At 37.1% G+C, this 22897-nt stretch overlaps 1 protein-coding gene across 3 annotated transcripts; it reads right to left on the bottom strand.

The window, feature by feature from the left end:
• Positions 1-176: 176 nt before the first annotated feature.
• LOC135684031 (uncharacterized) lies at positions 177-20361 on the bottom strand. 3 transcript variants are annotated; one of them, XM_065199480.2, is made up of 24 exons: positions 20114-20361; positions 18819-19403; positions 17949-18071; positions 16871-16987; positions 15677-16273; positions 14757-14876; positions 14497-14613; positions 14023-14268; positions 12873-13451; positions 12285-12407; positions 11521-11637; positions 10867-11112; positions 9880-10458; positions 9352-9597; positions 8508-8753; positions 7943-8188; positions 7758-7799; positions 7491-7598; positions 5923-6071; positions 4737-4798; positions 3776-3909; positions 2775-2906; positions 2042-2162; positions 177-1139 (listed from the first exon to the last, which is right to left on the bottom strand). In XM_065199480.2, exons 2-24 carry the CDS (start codon positions 19102-19104, stop codon positions 974-976), a joined length of 4902 nt encoding a protein of 1633 aa, XP_065055552.2. In that variant the 5' UTR covers positions 19105-19403; positions 20114-20361; the 3' UTR covers positions 177-973. The 3 variants fall into 3 exon arrangements, with proteins under 3 accessions (XP_065055552.2, XP_065055559.2, XP_088967144.1); XM_065199487.2 differs by lacking the exon at positions 20114-20361 and having other exon boundaries at positions 18819-19617; XM_089111018.1 differs by lacking the exons at positions 177-1139; positions 2042-2162; positions 2775-2906 and having other exon boundaries at positions 3373-3909.
• Between the last annotated feature and the right edge of the window lie 2536 nt (positions 20362-22897).

The raw sequence follows: 22897 nt of genomic DNA, 5'->3' as shown, positions 1-22897 counted from the left end.
CTCATGACACCGAAATGAACCAACTTTTTAATAAGATTGAACAATCCCTTATTATCCTTCATCTGTACCTAGAGAAACTTTAATTTTTACAAAAACAGTAGTTGAACATACCGGAAAAATAGCATGCTTGAGCATTTATTCATCCAACACTTTTCAGAGAATAAGCGTCAGATAATGACCGAATGTAAGCTGAAAATTTATATCCAGGTTTGGATCGAAGGTAACGTGAGAGGAAGAAAGACGCGTCTGATTGGTTGTCTTGTTTTTACTAATCAGCCACCGCTCACCTAATTGGAGAGTCTAAGAGAGATCCGGCATTTCGTGCAATTTTCAAGTTCGTGCAACATCGAATTGTCTAAGCTAAAACAAATTAAATCAAATGTTTCCGTTGATGTATGAAAGAAGCAAATTATGGCAACAATTTCTGGCATATTTCCTTTTTTAATTTGTTGTTGTATTTAAGAATTACAAATTTCCAGTAGAAAATGCTGACACCGCATGCCCTCTCCTCCAAAATTTTTTTGGTGTTGAGTGAAATGTCATAACAATCTGACAGGTGTCGATTGGACATAGCCTGAAGTCAAAAATTACATGAAGCAATATTGTTTAGAAAGGGAGGAAGGGATGTTGAGGACACTTTACCAAAAAAACTGTGTCTAGTGCCCCAAAACTTCTCTCACCGCATATCCCCGGCAGTAATAAAAACAAGCTCATTAATCAATATTACAGTTTACTATCACGATATATTGAGAACAAAATTATCTGACAAAAAATTATTTTACAAAATTACAAAATTTGCAAAAACCCTCTCCTGTGGCAATGGTAAATGAATTTGTAATAAGCGTTTAATGAGGAATATGCAAAAATATTCGTAACTTTAAGTACATGATTTTTATGAGGTATGATTTAAATACTGAAGCTTTAACAACAAGTAAAAACTTTTTCAATTTAGTTATCTTGATTATGAGGTTATTCAGTCTTCATCGATTACATTACTTCTTCCATAGAAGGAAGTTGGCATTTCCGAAATCTTTTCTTGGTCCTTTTCCATTTCAAATGTTTCTGTCTTGATACCATTTCCAAAGGTTAATGGTATAGGGTCCAAACTTACAAGTGCAATACCACGCTCATTGAATTGTCTGAAAAAAGAAACAATATTGGCATAGATTCCCATTAAGACTTTCGTAAAAATGTCCAATCAGTTATCTAAGACCCGTTCACACGGGAACGATTGCGTACCGTTCCAACACTGTTCAGACGGGAACGGAACGATATGAAACGGTACGCAATCGTTCCCGTGTGAACAGGGTCCAGTACAGTATAGTATAGTACAGTACAGTACAGTGCAGTGCAGTGCAGTGCAGTGCAGTGCAAAGAACAAACAGTATCAAGTAATGAAACCAACTGCCATTTCATTCGTGGACTCAATCGCTGCAAATATTCTGGAGCGAATAAAGAAATAATGGCAAAATTTCCTTTTTTGTCGTCAGCTAAAGTTTACATAAACTCCATAATGCTATTATTGTTAATAAAACCATCATAATTCTAAAGTAATTTTACAGTTCTTTGAAAATTTACTGGTCTTTGAGTGACTCGTGTAAAAGAAATGAAACCGAATGTCGTGTTTCTGTCATTGTTCCCGAAGCAAACAAACTACCGGCTTTCCCAAATAGAAATCAATTTGCCTGCTGGACCTATTTATGTATGATGAGTCATTAAATCTTACTTTATGTCTCTTATTTTCAAAAAATTCACATTCTACGCATTATATATGGAAAAATATTACAGGCACCTTTTGCAAAACAGTTTGTGCTCGCAGGGACAAAAATATTCTAGGGAGGTCTGGATGAACCATGTATCCTCCCCCCCCCCCCTTCCCCACTCAATCACAAATATAAGTTACGATACTGCCTTAGGAACTTTTATATATAATCAAACATTCGACCCACATATGCATTCAAAAGTAGCTTTACTCTGTTTGGAAAGTAGTTAAGCCATAAAGGGACTATCAGTGGGTAGCTTGCTGATAAGTCGAACCTACTTCATATGCCATTTTCCAGATGTTTTGCTTCTCTTTCTTTGCCATACAGCATACACGATAAGGACTATAAACAGTATCAACAAGATAACAACCACCAGTATAATGGCCAATCTTGTATACCCTAGTAAAAAATATGATTAACACAAATAAATGCTGATGAACATGCTATGAAAATATAGTTTGTTTCTTAGTACAAAATGCAATCGACGAGCGAAGTTCAAAGGGTTCTGCATCACACATATGCAAAAAACGAAAATTACACAATTTTCCTCTCTCGGAGACCGGAGTATAGATTGGAAATGAAAAACGGCATTTAAGCATATACCTGCTTTGTTAATTTAGAGTTATGCAGCCAAAGGAAATTTGCTATGGATTGAGATGCTCTAAGGTGCAGCTCGGAGATTCACGCTTAATCAAGCTAAGCTGGATAACAAAGATCTAAGTATACCGTGTAAGTGCTTATAAGATATAGTCTGTCTGTATAAAGAAGATTATGATGATTTATCTTTCCTAAAAAATTGTTGGAGATCAATTTCAACACTGAAGCTTTGAAGCCAAACACCGAAAGCAGGTATAGGACTTTAAACATTTGTTTTATGATAGATAAAAATGAACCAATGAAGTCCGATGAAGGCAACTGTTATCCGGCTCAAACAGAATGAAACTGGGAGCACTTTAGAACTGTCCTGTCCTTCACATTTAAACGTAAAAAGTGATTAAAACTCTCTTTTACCTTCTTCGTTTTCAGTGCAAACGAATCCATTTCCAGTAAAGCCAGATTTACATTGACAGTTAAAGTATCCTACAACGTTGGTACATTTTGCATTCTTGTGGCAATAGCTTCCTGAGCTACATTCATCAAAATCTAAAAAAAATAAAACTCCATAAAGTGACAGAAAATAAAGCGTCAAGCTTTAGTTTCATGGCTAGAAGGACCCAATATTATAAAAGACTGGGGGGTTTGTCCATGAAAATCCAAAAAGTCAAATTTGGCTATCAGAAAACACTGATTAAAGTACCATATTTCCATTCGTTATTTTGAGGACAAAAACTTGAGAATAAATTTAAACTATTTCCCCCTCCTAATGTAAGTTTGTTATTTCGTAAAGAAACACAGATGGGCTATCTTCCTTTTCATTACACATTTTTTGTTTTTGTCTTTCGTTATCGTAACTTTAATTTTGTTATTTCCTCTTTTATTGGACTGTAAATCGGGGCTTGTTTGAATCTTGAGTCATGAATCAAAATTCAGTTATAGGAAACAGAACAACACCAATTAATAATTTCAAAGCTCAGAAACGTTTATGCTGTTTTACCCTTGGCTTGTTTGCAGTAAGTAATTCAATCAATATCACAGAATTGGTGGAGTACGTTTCTTCTTTGCATTTGCATCTAAAACAAAGCTGGACCACAAAGAAGGATCTTTTATTTTGTTTTTTTACTAGAATCGGAAAAAAACTCACAAAGCATACTCTCAATGGTAAAAGTCTTCAAATGGTTTTAGATAATTTCATGTCTTCAAATGGTATTAAATGACTTCAAATTTGCTAAGTGACCAGCTTATAGGTTCTTGTAAGTATTAAACATTTTTACCAGCGTAAATAAATCACTTGGCTTCTCCTTACAAAAAACTAATGATAGAAGTAATTTACGCTGCATGGAACTGTAGGACCTTACCATAAAATTTCTCAAAGCTATTGCTCAAAATATTTTGGGAAATACATGTTATTATACCTGATACTGTGAAATTTGAAATCGATGATCCTCCCAACGTTCCACCAATAAGAAGGCTGAGGTTACTTTGCAAATGTGCGATATCAGCACTTGATTTTAGTATAATCTTGAAATCCACAATAAGACTTCCTACCCTGCATGAAAATATTTGTTTAACACGGTGTCGTTAATTTATAAATTGCCAAGAAAGATGCTTTAAAACATCTAAACTGAGGAAGATACTTGAAGAGTTAACGAAGATTTAACAGTTCGTTGACATTGTCCGTTCACTTTTTAGGAAATACACTCTTTTTTATAAGAACCAGTAAATTTAAGTTCAGGCTTTTTGTTCTTAATTTTTTCGAAAATCTGAGGCTGGATTGTTCTTAACTTGTTCTTAAATTAAGAGGGTGTACGCAGTGCTATTGCTAGCTTTTTCGCTCTAAGGAGGTGTTCAGGCCTCATTTGCCAACAAAGTGAGTGAGACGCCGCTTTGTTTTCCCTGCTTTTCTTTGAAAGGTTTTTATGGCTTTAGGAAATTGTTAATTGGAAGGATAAACACCTATCTGGACTCTGTCAGAATGTCCAGTATGGAAAGGTGCACACAGCTTTATACTATTAAACGCCCTTTACGTGTGTCGAGTGTGCAAGAGGTACCCTCCTCCACAGAAGCTATTGGGGAGGAAGATTGGGAGGAAAAAGGATACGATGAAAGGAACTGCAGAAGAAAAGAAAAGATGGAGGAGCTGCAAGAGTCCGCAGCTTCACCATTTATCAATCCCCATCTCCCTCCCCAATAGCCTCTGCGGAGGATAGTAGTGCAAGAGGCATCTAATTGCTAACCCGAAGATGATCATTGAGGACTAAAGTTGTTAATCCATGACCTGGATTGATAATTGTTTGAATATAATAAATATAACCAGCAAAAAATTTTGTTTACATATTGTGCTGCTTTGTTATTTTTAAGTAACCAAATATTTACGTGAATGATGTTATCTCAACCCTTTCCACATCTTTATTTGATCGCTTCAACTTTTGCTCCAACTGCAATAAAAAACACAAACAAGTTAATTAACCTAGAAATTCAAATTAACATGAATTTAAGTATGCTCTTCATAGACCTGTGACGCACAAATATCTTTTTTGAATACTTGCATCCTTGAGCTGTGTCATATTTGATTATTGTCACGTTTAGGCTTTGACACTTGAGTTACTTTGTCACTTTTGTTCCTTTGGAGGTCAGCTCCTTTAGGCCTTTACTTGCAAATCTGCCGTTTGGGAAGTGCTCCTTGCTGTACTTATTGAGAGTTTTGTCTTGTGATGCTTGAGGCGCAGTTATCTACTTAGAACTTGTAAAGGCGGATCAAGGTTGAGATGAGGAGATGAGAGGGGATAAAATCTATTCAGCAAAAGTAGACCAAGAAATTCTGAAATATATGGACACCAAAATGTAAATTCACAAGGACGAACAGCTTTTAAGACTAAATGTGAACTAATTTCATGTCTCTTTTTCGTCACATCGTTGAAATTTGTGTTTGGCTAGGCCACACCTCGTGTAGAAAAAAGATTTTCGATATTCAATCTCTTCTCCAAGGCAATTCCACGAACGCAGTTTATTTTGAAAGTACAAATCAGGAAAAGATTGTTCTGAAATTTCAGGTTTGTAGTTATAGTTAAATTAATTTTAGGAAGAATCTTAGCCTTTTCCGAAGGAAATTAGCTGCAGGGACAAATCTTGTTTATATGAAGGAGGACAATAGCCTGTTGTTTTAAACAATGGAAAGTCACTGGGGCTACAGGGGCAAGCCTCCCTACTTAGTATGTTGAAATAGGGCCTGGGATGGATGTCATCAAAAATGTAACCGGGTGTAGCCAAGGCCTTATGTACAATCTTCTGTTGTACATGATTTCCCGTTCTAATTCTTCATAAATCCTCTGCCTATTTGCATCACACCAAGTACCAGAAACATCTAAAGCTACGAAGTATTACGTCTGTCAAAGCCTTTGCGTGAATGTTAAGTGGATATCTATTTGATATTTGTCCTAAGCAATATCTCTATAGCCTAAGAGTGGTCGACATCCCTAGACACATGCCTAGACATTAAGAAAGGCAACACAAATAAAAATGACTTTTTTAGACGAAATGGAAAAAGTGACGCAAAGTGTACCTCTGGCTGGAAGACATTGACAAGCTGTTGTGCCAATGGTGACGAAAGGTTTTGAAGATCATCTTGAACATTGGTGTCGCTTAAATTTACTGCCGATCCATGTAAAGATACAGTGGGTAGCGTGATTTTTCCAGCTACTGTAATTTCCTCTGTAATCAACATAAAGAAAGAATTGTTAAATTTTCAGGAAAACTCTTCGATTCACTAAAAATATCATATGACAGACAGCCATCAAAGCACTCAATGAGAAGAGTTCATGACATTATTTAAAGTAATATGCAAAGGATGTCGCTGCAAACCAAAATTAGGCCTATATTACAATTCCATGATTTAGACCCTCATATAATGTTGAAAGATAGAGCACGATTGTTACCTTTCTAGTTGGTGATTTTTCCGTGTAAAAATTTTCTTTGCATGTATAGCGAGGGTCAAATTGTGAAAAATATGGCTATCGTTAGCTTGAAAAGGGTACTTATTGGCAAAAGCCTCCTTTTAGAGGTCGAGAGAATTCCATAGGCATATGTAAGTCTTGTTGTACATCGTTTCTAAGCCGTGATTCTGAACATTCCAAGGCCCCGTTTACACGAGCCTGGGCTAGATTCCACGCCAAGTCAGGTCAACAAGCAACAGTAAAAAAATTACGTTTACACGTGCCCGGGTCAGCTGGTTTCTTTAGAGGGTTGACATCACCCGGGTCAGCTTATTGTGTTAGCTAACGTAAAGTGTTTACACGGTTTAGTTGACCCAACTTCACCGGCCAAACGACTCCATTTTTCATTTGATTTTTTACTCAACAAGAAATCGAGTGAAAAATCTAATCGTTTGGCCACCTTATCGAGTGAGTCGAGTAAGCGCGTGCGCAGTTATCATCTCTTATGCTTAGTTATTTTTAAAGGAGCTAATTTATTCGAGAGCGGGGCAGCCAAAAGGGGGCAGGGAAGCTTACTACCCTGGGGCCTCGAGGCCCAGGAGGCCTCTTAAAGTGATGAATTCCATTTTCAGAATGGAATTAATCAAAAGAAACAAAAGTATGCCTGAAAATGGTAATTTGCTTGAACGAAATAAGTATTTAATGGCGGTTCCTGCATCAAATGAACGAACAGGGCCTTATGTCGCTTGCGTTCGTCAAGAGATTGTAAAAGGACATTTGCATGTAAGATAAACATGACAGCCGATTTGCGTTTCTTTGCCTTCATTTTGTTGGCGTGAGTGAAAAGTCGAGCGAAAGATCGAACCGTTTGGCCATCCATGCTCGAATTTGCTTGATTTTGAGATCAAATGTCAAGAAAAAGATCGAGCAAAAGATCGAATCGTTTGGCCAAGGCTAAGACCGATGATCTCAACGGGTCAGCCCTACCATTAAGAACCTGACTAGGTGGGGATGATCCGGGTTGGCTACTGTTACCATGGAAGCATTTGAAGAGATTTGACCGTAGAGGGGTTGACCCTCTTAGGCGGGTAGCAGCAAACCCGTGCTCGTGAAAACGAGGCCTAAGATAAATAGTGTTGCTGGTTGAAGGGAAAAGCAGCAAGCGGTATGAAACGCTAGTTAGTCATTCATGACTTACTTTGTGTGCATCGGGAGCCAGACAGACCAGTTGGGCAATTGCAAACCGGCTTTCCATTCGTCACACTGCATGTTGCACCATTCTGGCAATTTAGATTCTCGCAAGTCTCTGAAAAGATGAAATAGTAAGAAAACAATCAGAAAACAAGTCTAAGATTGACAGTAAAAGGGGGAAATTCTTAATAGAATAATCTGGATTCACCTCTTTTCTTGTGAAATCCATGATAAAATTCACAAAGAAACAGACTAGGTTCAAGAGAAAATGTACCTGGAGCTGTTGTTGGCTGTTCTGTCGAGGTGCTTGGAATAGCTAGAAAATCACAAGGACATCAGTTGGTGAAATGACGGAGAGATACAGTTGGGGACGAAGATATCCAGTATGAGACGGATATAAAATGGTACCAGAAGCAAATAAATAACATTAAGTGGTTTACACTGAACTTTATGCCTTACCTTGACATCGAGTTCCATTGCCAGAAAATCCTTCTTTGCAAGCACACCTGAAGCTTCCAGCCGTGTTATGGCACTCAGCATTGTTGTCACAGTTGTGGCCATTTTCCAAACATTCATTGATATCGATGCACTTCGAGGCATTGCTTGAAAACCCAAGCTTGCATCGGCAATTGTATGACCCAATGCTGTTGGTACATATCGTATTCAAACTGCATTGATGCAATCCACTGGAGCATTCATCGACATCTGGGAAACGAATAAAAGATGCAAACACATTAAGATCAAATTTTACCGCCAAAATTGACCAGATTCTTTGAAACGAGGCTCTAACCCCACCATGATAGCCACGCTGCTTCCAGTTATAACACTAAATCAAAAAGTCGATAGCCATATGAAAAAGATGTTGAGGCTTTCTATTCGCTGCCTGGATTCTTTGCTGTTTTATGAACAAGAAGGAGTTTTTCATAACTGCCATAATGTTGCAAACAGGAGATCTTTGCCTCGATCAGCACAAAGCTAAAAAACATAGCACTTTTATCTCTTAAATAGAACATTAGAAACCTACCTTGACACAGGCTTCCGTTCCCAGAAAATCCTTCTTTACAAGCACAGCTAAAGCTCCCAGCCGTGTTAAAGCACTCAGCATTGCTGTCACAATTGTGCCTGTTTTCCAAACATTCATTGACATCGATGCAATGTGAGTCATTGCCTGAAAACCCAAGCTTGCATTGGCAATTGTATGACCCAATGCTGTTGGTACATGTCGCATTCAAACTGCAATTATGCAATCCACTAAAGCATTCATCGACATCTGGAAAGCAATTGAAAAGCCTGAATCCCTTATCATGTATCTTACCGCCAAAACCTATTCTGTACCTTCCTCGAGACGAATTTATGGAAGTGAAAAGATACAATCATGGTGACAATATTTGTACGTCTATCTTTTTCTATAAAATTGAAGCATTGAGTTGACGAGGATCACAAAACGAGATTTCGCGGCTTTCTCTTAATTACCAGCAATTAATCTTGGTCCAAACGAGAGTATTGGCGGCACCAGGGGGGGCTGTTCTTTGGAGGAAACGCCCCCTTCCAACTTTAGTAAAACGTGATTCAAATAGGTATTCTAAAAACTGATAAAGTTCGTCTGATAAGGCGAAGAAAATATTTCTTAAAAATTTGCCTACGGAAAATACACTTGGTATAAAGCAATGAAATGAGGCAAAAGAGGGTTGGTCAGATGGGTAATACTCATATATCCCCCAGTATGCAGTAGCTGGCGCTTCCACTGACTTCGTTGGACTTTTTATAGCACCCATAGAGATGCAAACGGGAACTTATTTCCCCACACAGCACAAATGAACAAATAAAGCTTTATTTGGCTTCAATAGAACATTGTAGAGTGGAACTACCTTGACACAGGCTTCCGTTTCCAGAAAATCCTTCTTTGCAAGCACAGCTGAAGCTCCCAGCCGTGTTAAAGCACTCAGCATTGCTGTCACAATTGTGACTGTTTTCCAAACATTCATCGACGTCGATGCAATGCAAGCCATTGCCTGAAAACCCAAGCTTGCATTGGCAGTTATATGACCCAATGCTGTTGGTGCATGTAGCATTCAAACTGCATTGGTGCAATCCATTGGAGCATTCATCCACATCTGGAAGCGATTAAAAATTAAGCTTCAACTCGCAAAATATTTCAGAAGGATATCAAAAGTGAGCAAAAAGTTAATCATGCTAGAGAGAAGCTATTCTGTCGCAAAAATTATCAAAGTTCATGTTAAAACTGGCTTGACGTTTTGGAAGAAAAGGAAACTCAAAAACAGAAAACGTCCTCTAACACTGCAAGTTTATCTTTTACAAATGAAAATTTATCGCTTACCTTTTAGAAACGATAGGTGTACATAGATCTATTTAAGAAACGATAATATGTCACTTACCTAAGAAACACTCAACACTGCCAATTAAAAGTCTTTTGTATTCATGCGAGCCACCAGTGTCACCGGTGCTTACGGATGTTAATGGAAGATCTGATTTTCTGGTTATGTAACCGGAATCGGATCGATAAGTATAATCATTAGCATCACAGTTGCATAAAGTGTTGGTACCAGCACATGTATTTGTTATTCCACAAGCACAACCGGTTCCATTTGCAGGACCGCCAGCCCAATATGTCATTTTCATGTTGGCTCTGTTGCTCAACCATGAGAAGTCTTTAATCAAGGAATGTCGGCAGTATACCTTCACCTGCTGTTGACATCTACTTGAGCGATCTACCACTGTTGTTATAGCTTGAAAGTTCTGCGCATATGAAATTGCCTTTTTGTAGCTCCCTGATCTTTCGTATCCAGATACATAAAACAGCCTCCCGCTATCTTTATGTGAAATGATAGTTAGGAATTCATTAATCCTGTTTATACAGCGTACCTCTAATATGTGGCCGTTCACTTTGAGATAGTAAATGTTATTTACCATTTTGTTGGAGAGAAGAGCTTTCTTGCAGGATTCATAGCTATGCTCTGAAATGGTAAATAGAAAATTGTCATCAAAATCTATTGATGGTGTCTTGAAAAAAGTTACATTGGCTCCGACGCAGGTTGGAAAGTGGCTGGCCAGGGGAGATTTTAACAATCATGACAAAGATTTTAAAAGCGCTCTATTGCTTTGCGAAAAAGTGGGGAGCGGCCCCCTTCGTCGGGGGACCCTATGGATGTTAAGAAAGCTGTTACAATTTCATGTGCCAAGTCACGATACAGAAATCAAAAGTTTGCCTGATTCTATGATATCAAAACGAAACAATGTAACAGGAACCTCAGTCTGTTTCTTAAATATATTAATTGTTTTCGTCAAGATTAGCTTGCTGTAGTTTAGAAAGTAACCATCAAGTATCTCAGAGGCACTTCTATCCTGTGACGTCAGTATATTACCTGTACATTTGAAGCCATCACCAGTATAACCTTTATTACAGATGCATGAAAATGACCCTCGGTTGTTTTTGCATGTTGCATTCATTGAACAATTGTGGATTCTCAATGTACATTCATCAACGTCCATGCAATTCGTGAGTTTCACCAGTTTGTATCCTGGATGACAGGAGCAGTTGTATCCGCCAACTGTGTTAATACATCGATGTTGGCAGTCGTTAGTTGTCCGTGACAAGCACTCGTCCTTGTCTGTAACAAGGATATGAAATTATAGCTTCACAAGCTTCACAAAATATGTCATGTTCATATGTCCCAAAAAATCAAGTTGCTGGAGTGTTAAAGATTTCAGTACTCCCTAGCGTTTTCGTAGTACATGCTTCAGAGCAGTTAAAATAATTAACAGAGACTTTCCTAATTTTTTAAAATTGTATTCAGATTTCTACAAAAACAAATGGATTTCTACGGTTTCAATCAAAGGTCTATGAGATTTCTATAAAATGGTTTAGCCCTCAGCTATTTGATAGCTGAGGATAGGTTTGCATTCAAAGGTACGTAACCTATGTAGCTATCTAGTGGGTGATTTGTCCCTCACAACAGATTTTTGTAAACTTCAGGTTGGTCATGGTTCCCTGCACAAAATGCTATGAGAAGTCTTACCTATGCATTTGCGGCTATCAGTTTGAAATCCCTCCTTGCATCTGCAAATGTGAGTTCCATTTGGGTTGGCACATGTTTGATTTGTTGAACAGTTCAACGACTGACACTGAACAGGATCTACAAAAATTAGTTGAGTTGCTACAAAAATAGATAATGATTGCAACAGATATTTGAATTGCTTTAAAGCAGAAGATTCGACAATTTGGGCCTATTCACTACCCTATCATTTCAAGTAAGAATCTTCATTAAGAATCTTATATGGTTGCTTCTTCGTCCAAAGAGCTTGTAGCTGATTCTGCACACATTAAAACAAATAGTAATATGGTAGTACAGCGAATTTTTCTTTGCTAGCTGGTCAAGAAATGATTCATTTTGACGATTTTACTCAACGTGCAGGAAACATGGTCAAATGCACCTGATATGTATTTGCTACCTAGCACCCGAAAGTAGTTTTTAGGACACTGATAAGCTGTGTTTAGCGACCAGTGTCCTGCATTTTCCACTCGATGTGATCACAACTCATAGTTTCTACATCTGGAAATACAAAGAGCTGGCGACTATTCTCCATCAAGGAAAATCAATCTGGGTGTAAGGGGCTCGAACCACTAACCTTTTGAACTTTAGTCAATTCCCCCAGCCACTGAACTCTTTCTCAATTCACAGATATTTTTGCTATGAAAAGGGTAGTTATCTGTAATTGTTAAGAAATATTTAGCGTATTGACAACTCTTTTGAAGTATTTAGCAAGTGAGAACGAAACTTACCTAGGCATTCTTTCTTGCCGTTTCCATAAAACCCTTGGTTGCAAGCACATTGATAAGATAATATTGTATTATTGCATGTTGCATTTACATGACACGGACGTGTTTCATTGCATTCATCCACATCTTTTGAAAAATAGAATGAAGATCAAAATAGAATATCTATTAACAAATAACGCAACAAATGAGATTAAAATAATTTCAAAAATACTTAATAGACCCTAAGCAGCTTCTTGTTGGCCTAGTAACTGTCCTAAATTTATCTATCAAGTTCCAAGGATCCTTTCAAAACAACCTTTGTCATTTAAAAAAGCTGTCTAAATGAAAATTTAGTGTTTCTTCACGAAAAGGAAACTTTGATAATATGTATGCTGTGATAGGAATTTCATATTCTATCAAGCAGGCTAGTAGATTTTCATAAGAATCCCCACGAATTTCATATAGCTTTAATCAGGCTACCCAAAACATAGGAATGGTAACTCAAATTTTCAGAATGAATGTAACAACTCTATTTATAGAACTGCAAAGTAATTGCAAATTGGCAACTATATGCAATGCATTCAGCTTTTGCTTTTGGCTGTGCTGACTTACCCGAATAGCATTCTATATCGCCAATTAGGATTTCCTTGTTTTCCAACACTGAACCAGTATCACCAGTGCTAAACGAAGTCAGTGGTAGATCAGACTTTCTCGTTACGAATCCTACATCTGTCCGGTATGTGTTATCATTAGCATCACAATTACATTTAGTGTTGGCAACGTCACATTTGTTTGTTATTCCACATGCACAGCCTGTTCCATTTACAGGACCGCCGGCCCAATAAGACATTCTTTCATTGGCCCGGTTAGTTAGCCAAGAGTATCTCTTAATAAGAGAACCTCTGCAGACCACTTTGACCGACTGCCGACAACTGTGTGATCCATCAATTACTTTTAATATACTTTGAAAGTCCTGTTCATACATTATCATTCGTTTATAGCTCCCTTCCCTTTCGTAGTTGGTGATGTAGATTGTTTTTCCACTATCTTTGTGAGCAATAGTTGTTAAAATACTGTTCCTATTATCTTGACATTTGACTTCCAATATAGTACCGTTCACTTTGAGGTAATATGTCGCCATTTGATTGTTGTTTGTACGTAACGCTCTCGCACATGACGCGTAGTTGTTATCTAAAATTTCAAGAAGAAAAATGTTTACAAATTTTGGCTTTCTATATCACACCAACAAAGCCCAAATCATTCCACTAAAGTAGCTAGAATTATATTTCTTTTAGATCATATTATAGCAAAGCGACTCTGTAGTTTAAAGCACTGGACTGCAGCGCTTAGAGTTTGTCATCATAGATCAAGATTGTATTCATGATCTGAAGGCACGTCTAAACGTGACGCCACGGCAGAAAAGTTAAAAGAGGAGTAATATTTTGACGAAGTATTCAATATGATTTTGAATATTCATATGAGCATTCCATATTTGCAAAACCGGTTGATGGTAAAAAAACGTTTTTTGGTAGATAAAAATGCGTGGCCTAAAAATTTGTATTTTGCCCGCCCTGCACCCCCTGCTTGCTGCTAATGCCAATGCCTGCCTCCAGACCAATCGGTTGCCTGGCGGTACCTTGCTCACCACCTTCTTTGGTTTTTCATATACTAAACCGAGGCAGTTTTGATAAAGGGGCTATTATGAAAGAGGTCTAATAAAACGGGCATTGAAAAAGACTTATAGTTAAAACAAACGTTGTACCTGTACAATTTCGTCCATCTCCAATATATCCTTTTCTGCAGCTGCAGCTAAATGAGCCCACTGTGTTCTTGCAAGCAGCATTTTTGTGACAGTCATGAGACTTATCTGCACATTCGTCAACATCAACACAGGTTGATACATTTTGTATTTTATATCCAATTGGACATGTGCATAGATAACTGCCGATGGTGTTATTACAGCCATACGGGCAGTTGTTTAACTCGGCAGAAAGGCATTCATTGACATCTAAAACAAACAAAAAATGAGTAACGAAGGAGCAAAAAGACATCTGAGAGATCCTGAAAGGTTTTAGCAGATTGCCCAGGGTTTCGTAGTTATAGGAACAAACTAAAAGAAATTAAGTTAAATTTCATCAGCTAATCACCGTCAGAATTCTTCTCAAAATGGCTCCCTGGAGGATTTTCTCGATTATGCATAGAGTAGTTTACAATTTTTAGCATAATATGGTCTTACCTCCGCAATTGGTTCCGTTACCAGTAAATCCATCATTGCAATAACAACCTTCAGAGCCATTGACGTTTTTGCAAGTTGCATTCTGACTGCATCCAAGGTTCATGCAATTTGTTATATCTAAAACAAAAGTAACAATATCCTCACTGCTATTAGCCAGCTAGTATTTGAATTGTTTGAAGGCAGTAGACAACCAAACACTGGTATTTACCATTCGTATTGAACATGTAAAACGTGAAACAAGGAAGACTGATAATTCTTACTTGCACAGCTGATTTTTCCATCTCCAATGAAACCATCTTTGCATTTACATGTGTAGGAATGCACATCACTAAGGCAGTTGGCATTCTGAGGACATTTGGAGCCAATACAGTAATCTCTAGCTGCAAAAAATCGCCAAGTTTTATGTTTCAGAGAAAAAAACATGGTAGATTGGAGATCGAATTGATGAATACATAAAGATCGGATCTTAACTTCCTCGGCTCTTTGAAATGGTTTTAAGATTCTTATGAGATACACTTGATTAACATACTGGATAATAAAGTAAAGATGTCCAAACTGTTAACCCTTCGCCAAAGTATGCAAATTAATAACACAGCTTGGGTAACAGCATCACACAAATGCATCGAGCACATACGGAGATAAGCACCAAACCAACTGTAACAGCAAATCTTTTTATGGGGTAAAATAACATTTGAAATATACAATACTAAGGAATGAAACCACTGGACAAAATTACCATGTTTACCATGGCGAAGCTAACTAGATACCATCGAAGCACAGAGAAGAGAAAATCACCATTAATAGATTTTCCTACTATCGTTGAAATCAATATTCAAGAGCTTTAAAATAGCCGAAGTTCTTATAGACAAGGATGTTCCAGGTCTATCTTTGCAACGTTTTTTTGTTTCTATCAACGGACTGGTTTAGATGCTCCAATAGAACAAAACAAGATTTTTGATCGATTATCAAATTCAGAATTTTGTACCGTAGTGATTAAGAATGGTTTTAGAAGGATTTGACTGTAAAATCTATTTTATTTTGTTTTATATTTCGCCAAGGGTAAAAAAGTCGACCATACCCTAAAGGAACAACGATTTCGTTGACTTAGTAAATCTATCATCATATTCGTTGAATCTTTTCATGATTTATGAGAAAGTAATCAAGCATTTTAGAAGGTTACCTGATGTGCATTTGATGTTCCACACCCTAAATTTTTTATAGGCTGTAACTTTGTCCATGTCTACGTATCCTGTGTCACCAATATTGACCGAGGTGATTGGCAGCACAGACTTGTCCGTTATCGCACCATTGTCGTTCACTATCACCTTAGACCGACCATCACAACTGCATTTCCACCTCTTTATACTGCAGCTGGAAGTTATTCCACAAGCACACCCAGTGTCATTTGCTGAACCTCCAGCCCAATAACTCAACTTTCTCCAATTTCTGTCTGTTAGCCAAGAATAATCTTTGATGCGAGAATAAAAGCATTTAAGAGATACTTCCTGCTTGCAAATCTCTTCTCCATCAATGACTTGTATGATACTGCTCAAACTGCTGCCATACCCCATTTTATAAACATTAAAACCAGCGGCCCTTCTGCTGGAGACATGGATCTCCTTGTTGGCAGTTTCGCTAATGAACGTATCAACTTTCCTTCCATCCTGGCTTAGACTGCATGCAACTTCAACTGGGCCATCTTTTGTTGTTAGTGCGTAGTTACCAGCTGCATAATTGTTCATTGCAAGTGCCCTGTTGCAGGATGAGTATCGCACGTCTATGGAAAAAATGTTCATTTCCTCTTGGATAGCATGAACACGCACGAAAAATAAAAACATCGAGAATGTAGTGCACAAACTACTAAAAAGTAGGTAAGACAGAGTAAATAGTAGCGAGCGGTTGTGGATTCAGATAATTGAACCCATTTCTAAAAACAGCGAGTAAAAATCAACTGTCTTTACAAGACAGCAAGTAAACAGACTCAGTAAGAAAACTTAAGGAAAAGACATTTTCCATCTAAATATGACATACTATGTCAACATTTTATTCGTATAAAGCTTGCAATGCCTTGAAGCCACGTCGTTGTATCTCTCTTCTTGTTCTTGTTCAGTTGTCAATGGCTGACCTGTGGCGAAGCAACGGTTTTCGAAAATTTTAAAACGTGGGGATTTCCCCCTCCCCCTGAGCCCCCACCAATACATCCCTATGCCACCAATACATCCCTATGAATATAAAGAATACGCTCTAATTGTTCATAGAGCGAACTATCTTAGCTAAAGCTGAACTTTAGTTAAGGAGCTCTAGGGCTCATTATTTGTTCAGAGTTGTGTTACAGAGTGTCTTTGTCTATGTAGCGTTAGCCTGTGGTACATACCTTGGCAGAATGTTCCATTTCCTCTGAAACCCTTGACGCACTGACAAAAATGATTTCCATCTTTATTCAGACATGTGGCATTTGCATGACAATTTAAATCAATGCATTTGGCGATATCTGGAAAGATATATTATGATATCAAAAGAGCAATAATATTTTCGATATTTTGATAATAATGAACAATATAGTCAGACATAGATAAAACTATAGCTCTGCAATGTATGTTATATTGTCTATTACATCATATGTTGTGATGTTTTAGCAGCTTTTGCCAGAGTAGGAACCTTCTATAGTACCTGCCCTGCTCATCAATTTTACAATTTACTGTAACTAAATTACATTTTTAGTTGGATTACAGCGATTATGATTGCAAGCCAATTTTGATGTTTCGTGTGAAAGACTTCTGAAAAACTCTCTATTTTATTCTTCTTCATTAAAAACAATACCTATTGAATTTTGTCTTTGGCGCTTTTAGTGACAGATCTATCAATTTCAAGCTGAATAAGACGTATCAATCCTAAAGAACTGTTTAAGAAAACAGGAATGTCTCTTTATTCTCAAGAACACGACTGATACCACAGACTTATCCCCTTATAGATATCTAGCCTCAAATAGATCTCTTTGTCTGGTAAACGCCTCCCCCTTAAATGAGGAAAACAAACTTCCCCTCTAGGAATAAACGCCTCTAAAATATATGTTACAACATGGAGACTTCTAATGTTAAAGTACGAGATAATCTCGAGCTACAAGGCTAACATCTAACAAATTGTTTTAAATCTCCTCTTGATCTAATGAAATTCGAAAACAAAAAATCTTGCTGATTAAAATGGCTTCAGGACCCAACTTTAATCATTTGTGCTACTTACTCATTTACAAACTTGCAAAAAATACTGCTCTTTTGTTAAATTTTTGTTTGAGGAAAATCTCGAACAAAATTTCTAATCTTTTAAAAAACACTTTCTTTCTTATCTTTTAACAAACAGTGTACCTAATTCCTAAAAATTCTATTAATCAGAGGAGACACATTGAGAGAAACCAGGGTTTACACCTTTGACTAACTCGTCTTTCGTCAAAGTACCTGAACAACTGATTCTCCCATCGCCAGTGAAGCCAGGCTTACAAGTACAGCTGTAGGATCCTGGAGTGTTGTGACAAGTTGCATTCGAATGGCAGACGTCCTTGCGGGCACATTCATCTATATCTGCAAACAAACATATTCGCAGTTTGAAGGGCACAGGTAGGAAATTGGGGCAATCTCTAAAAAGTAGGGTGCAAAGTAAGAAGGTTATCGATTAGGATCCAGTAAGAAAAGTGATGTTAATTTTTCGTTGTACCCAGGATCTGGAAATTTTTTGCATACGTTAATGTCTATATACAAAAAAAACAACAATATGTCGTTAAAGATGATACCTTCGGGAGGAAAATAGCATGTCTGCCTGATGGCCATTACCAGTGTCGTAGCGTGACCTTTCTCACTTTGGGGGGGGGGGGTTGTTTGTGTGAGAGATGTAAACCAAATTTTACCGACATAGATTCTTTTCTTTCATTTGGCAATTATATTGTAAAATATAAAATTATTTTGTAAAAATTGTAAATCTACCGACGAGTTCTCTGAAAGTTGGGGGTGTGACACCCTCCACACGCTACGCCTCTGGCCATTACATAGCGCAACACACGATATATGGGATAAATTAACGATAAGATATATAAGAGATATAAGAGCAATGCATAATTACAAGCTGAGCTGCTTAAAAATGAAAAAAAATTAAAAAACGGAGGGACATTTGAAAATGTGGGAAGATATTTCCCCGAAGCCGTCCTATAGCGCCAGACCTGTTTTGAAAGGCTTTTTTAAGAGCTGACTTAAAAACACGCTGTCGAATGGCTTCCTCTTTCATTATACTGTCATGTTGAAATTGTAGGTGAAAAAGAAAACTAAGATTTTTACCTTCAAAACATTCCAGTTGATGAACCGTGATTCTCTTGTATTTAACGGACCAATAGCCTGCTACATCGCCAATGATAACTGATGTAATTGGCAAGTCTGACTTTCGGTTGACTTTTCCATCATCTGATCTAACTACGTGATCATTAGAATCACAGTTACAGCTTGTACCTTTTATGTGACAAGTGTTTGTGACACCGCATGAACAGCCAGAACCGTTCACTGGACCTCCCGCCCAGTAATCTAGTTTCTCGTAATGTCTGTTGGTGAGCCATGTATAACGACTCATTCTTGACGATGAACAATCTAAATCCACTCTTTGGGCACATCGGTACTTTGCATCAACAAGTTTAATTATACCCGCCAGATCTTGGAAATATGATATATTTTTAACCGTAGGTGTCGTTTAGTGAGTATTCCCAACGTACATTGTTTTGTTAGCACTTGAATGAGAAACTATTATTCTGATTTCGTGTTCATCTCTGACGCAGAGTACTTCCAAAGTTCTCGAGCCTACTGTAATGTTGAAAGTCCCCTTAATTTGATTTGTTTTACTCAGTGCATCTTTGCATGTAGAGAACTGACTTGCTGAAATAGAATTCATTCCAAATAAAAAGAAGTATTTGCTACGAGCATAAACGTAGTAAACGGGGGAACAGGAGATATGTCCCCCAAATTTTCAGAAACAGTGGTAAAGAGTCTATTTGTGACTGGCAGACTCATTCTATGAAAATCACTCTATGGACCTTGAACAACTTTTGGTGGAAATCATATTGTTTATCTAGAAATCCCTGGAAATCAATTTGTTTTCTTGAAAATTTCGTCAGTTATTTGCAAGAGTGAACTGCCTTCACTCGTGGAGATGACCCTCGTTTGTCTACAAATGCCTATTCCCACTGGCGGAAATTCATTTTTCAGGGGGAGGGGAGCAAAACTGACACTCTAGCAAAACTGGGGTCATTGAAATGGCACCCACGTCTATGTTTGCAAGAAAAAATAATTTCATAAATGTCATTTAGCAGCATGACTGGAATGATAATATACTTTTGAATCTAAAGGCCAATCTGTATTCACCAAAATCTAATTAAAATTTGAACATCAGAGGCCTAAAATCTTGAAGAAAAAAAGGAATGTTCTCATCAACGAAGGGCATTGGAAACAACATTTATATAATACTTAGAAAAAACTACACAAGTCTGGAATTGTTGATTAACTCTTTAAAAACTTCGAAAATTCAATGGAGGAAAACGTTTCTAAGAAATGAGAAAAGATTGAAGATCAATGACTCAGTGATTTACCTTGTTGTTGTACGCATTGGTTGGCGATAATCACAAACAGCAATGTGAGTCCATAGGTCTTTAACTGACAAGTTTTCAGAAAGGCCCAGAAGATATCCATCTAAAATGAATTTCTAAACATGATAACTTCCAAACAAACTTTTCTTACAAAATATTTTGTATAATATTCTAGCTGCAGATAGACGTTTATCAAAGCAACTAACAATCGCTAATTCATTTAAAAACCCAAAGACTTTCCTTATTTCAAACTTACCGGGAACATTCCTTTACCGGCATATTACCGGTAAAAGGTGAACCTAAAAAGCAATGGTCTCAATTTTTCATTGAGGCATGGTCATTGCATATTCGGGACCTTTTTTATGCATCGCGGTAAAATATTTTTATAAGAAGAAAGCTTTGACAGAACAGTTATTTATCAGAAGAGGAATATTTCTGTTTGGTATTTAACTGCTGAGGCTTTGGCAACATTGCAGATATATTTATCTAGTGATTATGGGTTATTTTTATTGCATTTCCATCAACACTGTCGAATACTGGGGAATGAAATTTTTGGTCTTCGAAAATTTGTAGATAACTTGATTAATAACTTTCCATGTAGATGGACCCAGGGGCGGATCCAGAGCACCTTGAAGGAGGGGCAGTTGGTAGTCGGGGCGCTGAAAAATTTTCAAAAATTGACGACGAGGTAACGCTGTATACAACAATTTCAGATCAATTTTCGGAATAAACAACATAACTTTGAAGTAATCCTTGAAGCAAACTAACCTATTGGTCTCAGAAACTTTTTCAACTGATTCTTATTCTTCTAAAGGGGCGCACAATTTCCAAAAAAGGGGCGCCATACTTGCTTTAACTCGTCGAGGGAGGGGCAACTGCCCCTAGTTGCCCCCCATTAAACCCGCCACTGGATGGACCCGATGTGAGGTAATCTTATTTGGAGATGATGGAATTCTATTGTTGTATAGCAAACTCCAATCCCTCAGGGGGGGGGGCAAATCACGAACAATTCATGATGAATAGAGGTCGCTTTTTTATTTTTTTGGCCGTGAAATTTCTTTAAAATAGAGAATAAACTTTTAGCATGAAAATATGCACTTCGTTGATTGTCAATGAACCTTGTTTGAGCTACAGAGGGATTTACAAATCTCAATGATACAGGCCCAATTATATTTATTGCGGTTATTGGTATCAGGGCGTCAGGATCTCCGAGATGAAAAAGAACATCAAAATAAAATGCAAGCAAAGCTGAATACTCTAAATGAATGGCATCAAACATTACATATCGGCTCCGTATTTCAAAGTTCTGATTACTTGAATTTCAGGGGTGATGTATAGTTTCCAAATCTAGGATATCAACTTTTACCAGTAACAGATTTTGCCCGAATTTTTTAATATGATTACATCTGTAAACACCTTTATGATAAACTGTGAACACTGCAGACATTTTAAATGTAGAATCGTGATTCTTGTAAAAAAGACTGAACAAAGTATGATTTTTTATTCTCATTAAATATAAACCGTCTGCAATGATCTATGAATGAGATTATAGAATGTGTCACTTGTCAATAAGGGCGACCCTTTTTTGTTTATGGATGAGCGTGGGTTCCTTAGAATATCTAATAAACCTTGCATGAGCCGGGAGGGTCAGAATGCACTGATGATCATTATTTCATACTTCCTTCTCAAGAAATTGATATTTCATTTCACTTGTTAATTGTTCAGCACCCAGACATTGTCATTAACGTTAGACACCATCAGTGTTTTACGACTCCCAAATTCAATCAGTGTTCATTGAATGGTTCTTTTGATGCGACAAGACTAGCTGGAATTTGCTTTCGATTTATTCCGATGAATTCTTAACCTAGTTCTTCTTGTACAAAAGGGGGTCATTATAAAGATCATAAACAGTAATCATCAATCAATGTAAAAGATGATTATATATAACAAGATACATACCATTAAACATTAAATTGATCTCTCTCAAGAAAATACATTCATGTTACTATACCACAAAATACCCGTTCGTGCCAGTTCGCATTTCATAGATACTACAAAGCGATCTCATAATTCACATTGAATCAAACTATTGTGTAAAAGGAATTTACGTCACAAAACTCTCATTGTTAAACAAAGGCTTAGAAAAGGACCTATAGTTGTCATTTAATCTTGTAACTATAGGAATTGTAAGATTTGTTGTCTTATTCAAGAAAATTTGAATGAGAAAGCGGTTTTTGAAATCTCTTTTGTTTAGTAGAATGCACGGAATCGAGGGTGAACTTTTACGGCAGTAAAAAAAGTTCGAGAAGAAGAAATGGAAAAAAGGCATCAAGCTCAAACTAAAACTCAAGTTCTTCTATGAAAATAGCAATAACGTAGAATGTGTAAACGTTATCAAACACAATGAAACAATTAGCTGGGAAAACGTTGTAAGAGCAGAGAAGCTTTTTCATGGGAAAACTCGAGACGGGCTAAAGAGCCATGTGTCTAGTTGAAGTTTTTACTTTTTTAAAAAAGAATTGGTTTGAATTTATAAAAAAAAACAAAGAATAATGGAATCTATTAAAATCTTACATCAATAACTTGACATAAAATTTCTTCAGCAAAATTCCGAAGCGTACCACAACAGTTATTCACAAAATCATGAATACAATTTCTGTTGTTCTTTGAGACGAAAAACTCTTACTCTTCAACTCCATATGTTCAAATTTAAGCCTCGCGCGATTGTAAAAGTGACATAACATCATTTTAAGGCAATGGAAGTCAATACCGCTGCCTTACATCATT

This window comes from Rhopilema esculentum, chromosome 10, assembly GCF_057945365.1.
Source record: "Rhopilema esculentum isolate cy_ngs chromosome 10, ASM5794536v1, whole genome shotgun sequence".
NCBI classification, from domain to species: Eukaryota; Metazoa; Cnidaria; class Scyphozoa; order Rhizostomeae; family Rhizostomatidae; genus Rhopilema; species Rhopilema esculentum.
This window is presented reverse-complemented; position numbering and strand designations above follow the sequence as displayed.

Coding starts and splice junctions, on each gene's coding strand:
- LOC135684031 (XM_065199480.2), bottom strand. CDS start 19,104: ATGAGTCGTTATACATGGCTCACCAACAGACATTACGAGAAACTAGAT. Junction 14,614..14,756: donor TGGAAAAATCAGCTGTGCAA/GTAAGAATTATC, acceptor CTTTTGTTTTAG/ATATAACAAATTGCATGAAC. Junction 8,189..8,507: donor GAACGGAAGCCTGTGTCAAG/GTAGGTTTCTAA, acceptor TTCGTTTCCCAG/ATGTCGATGAATGCTCCAGT.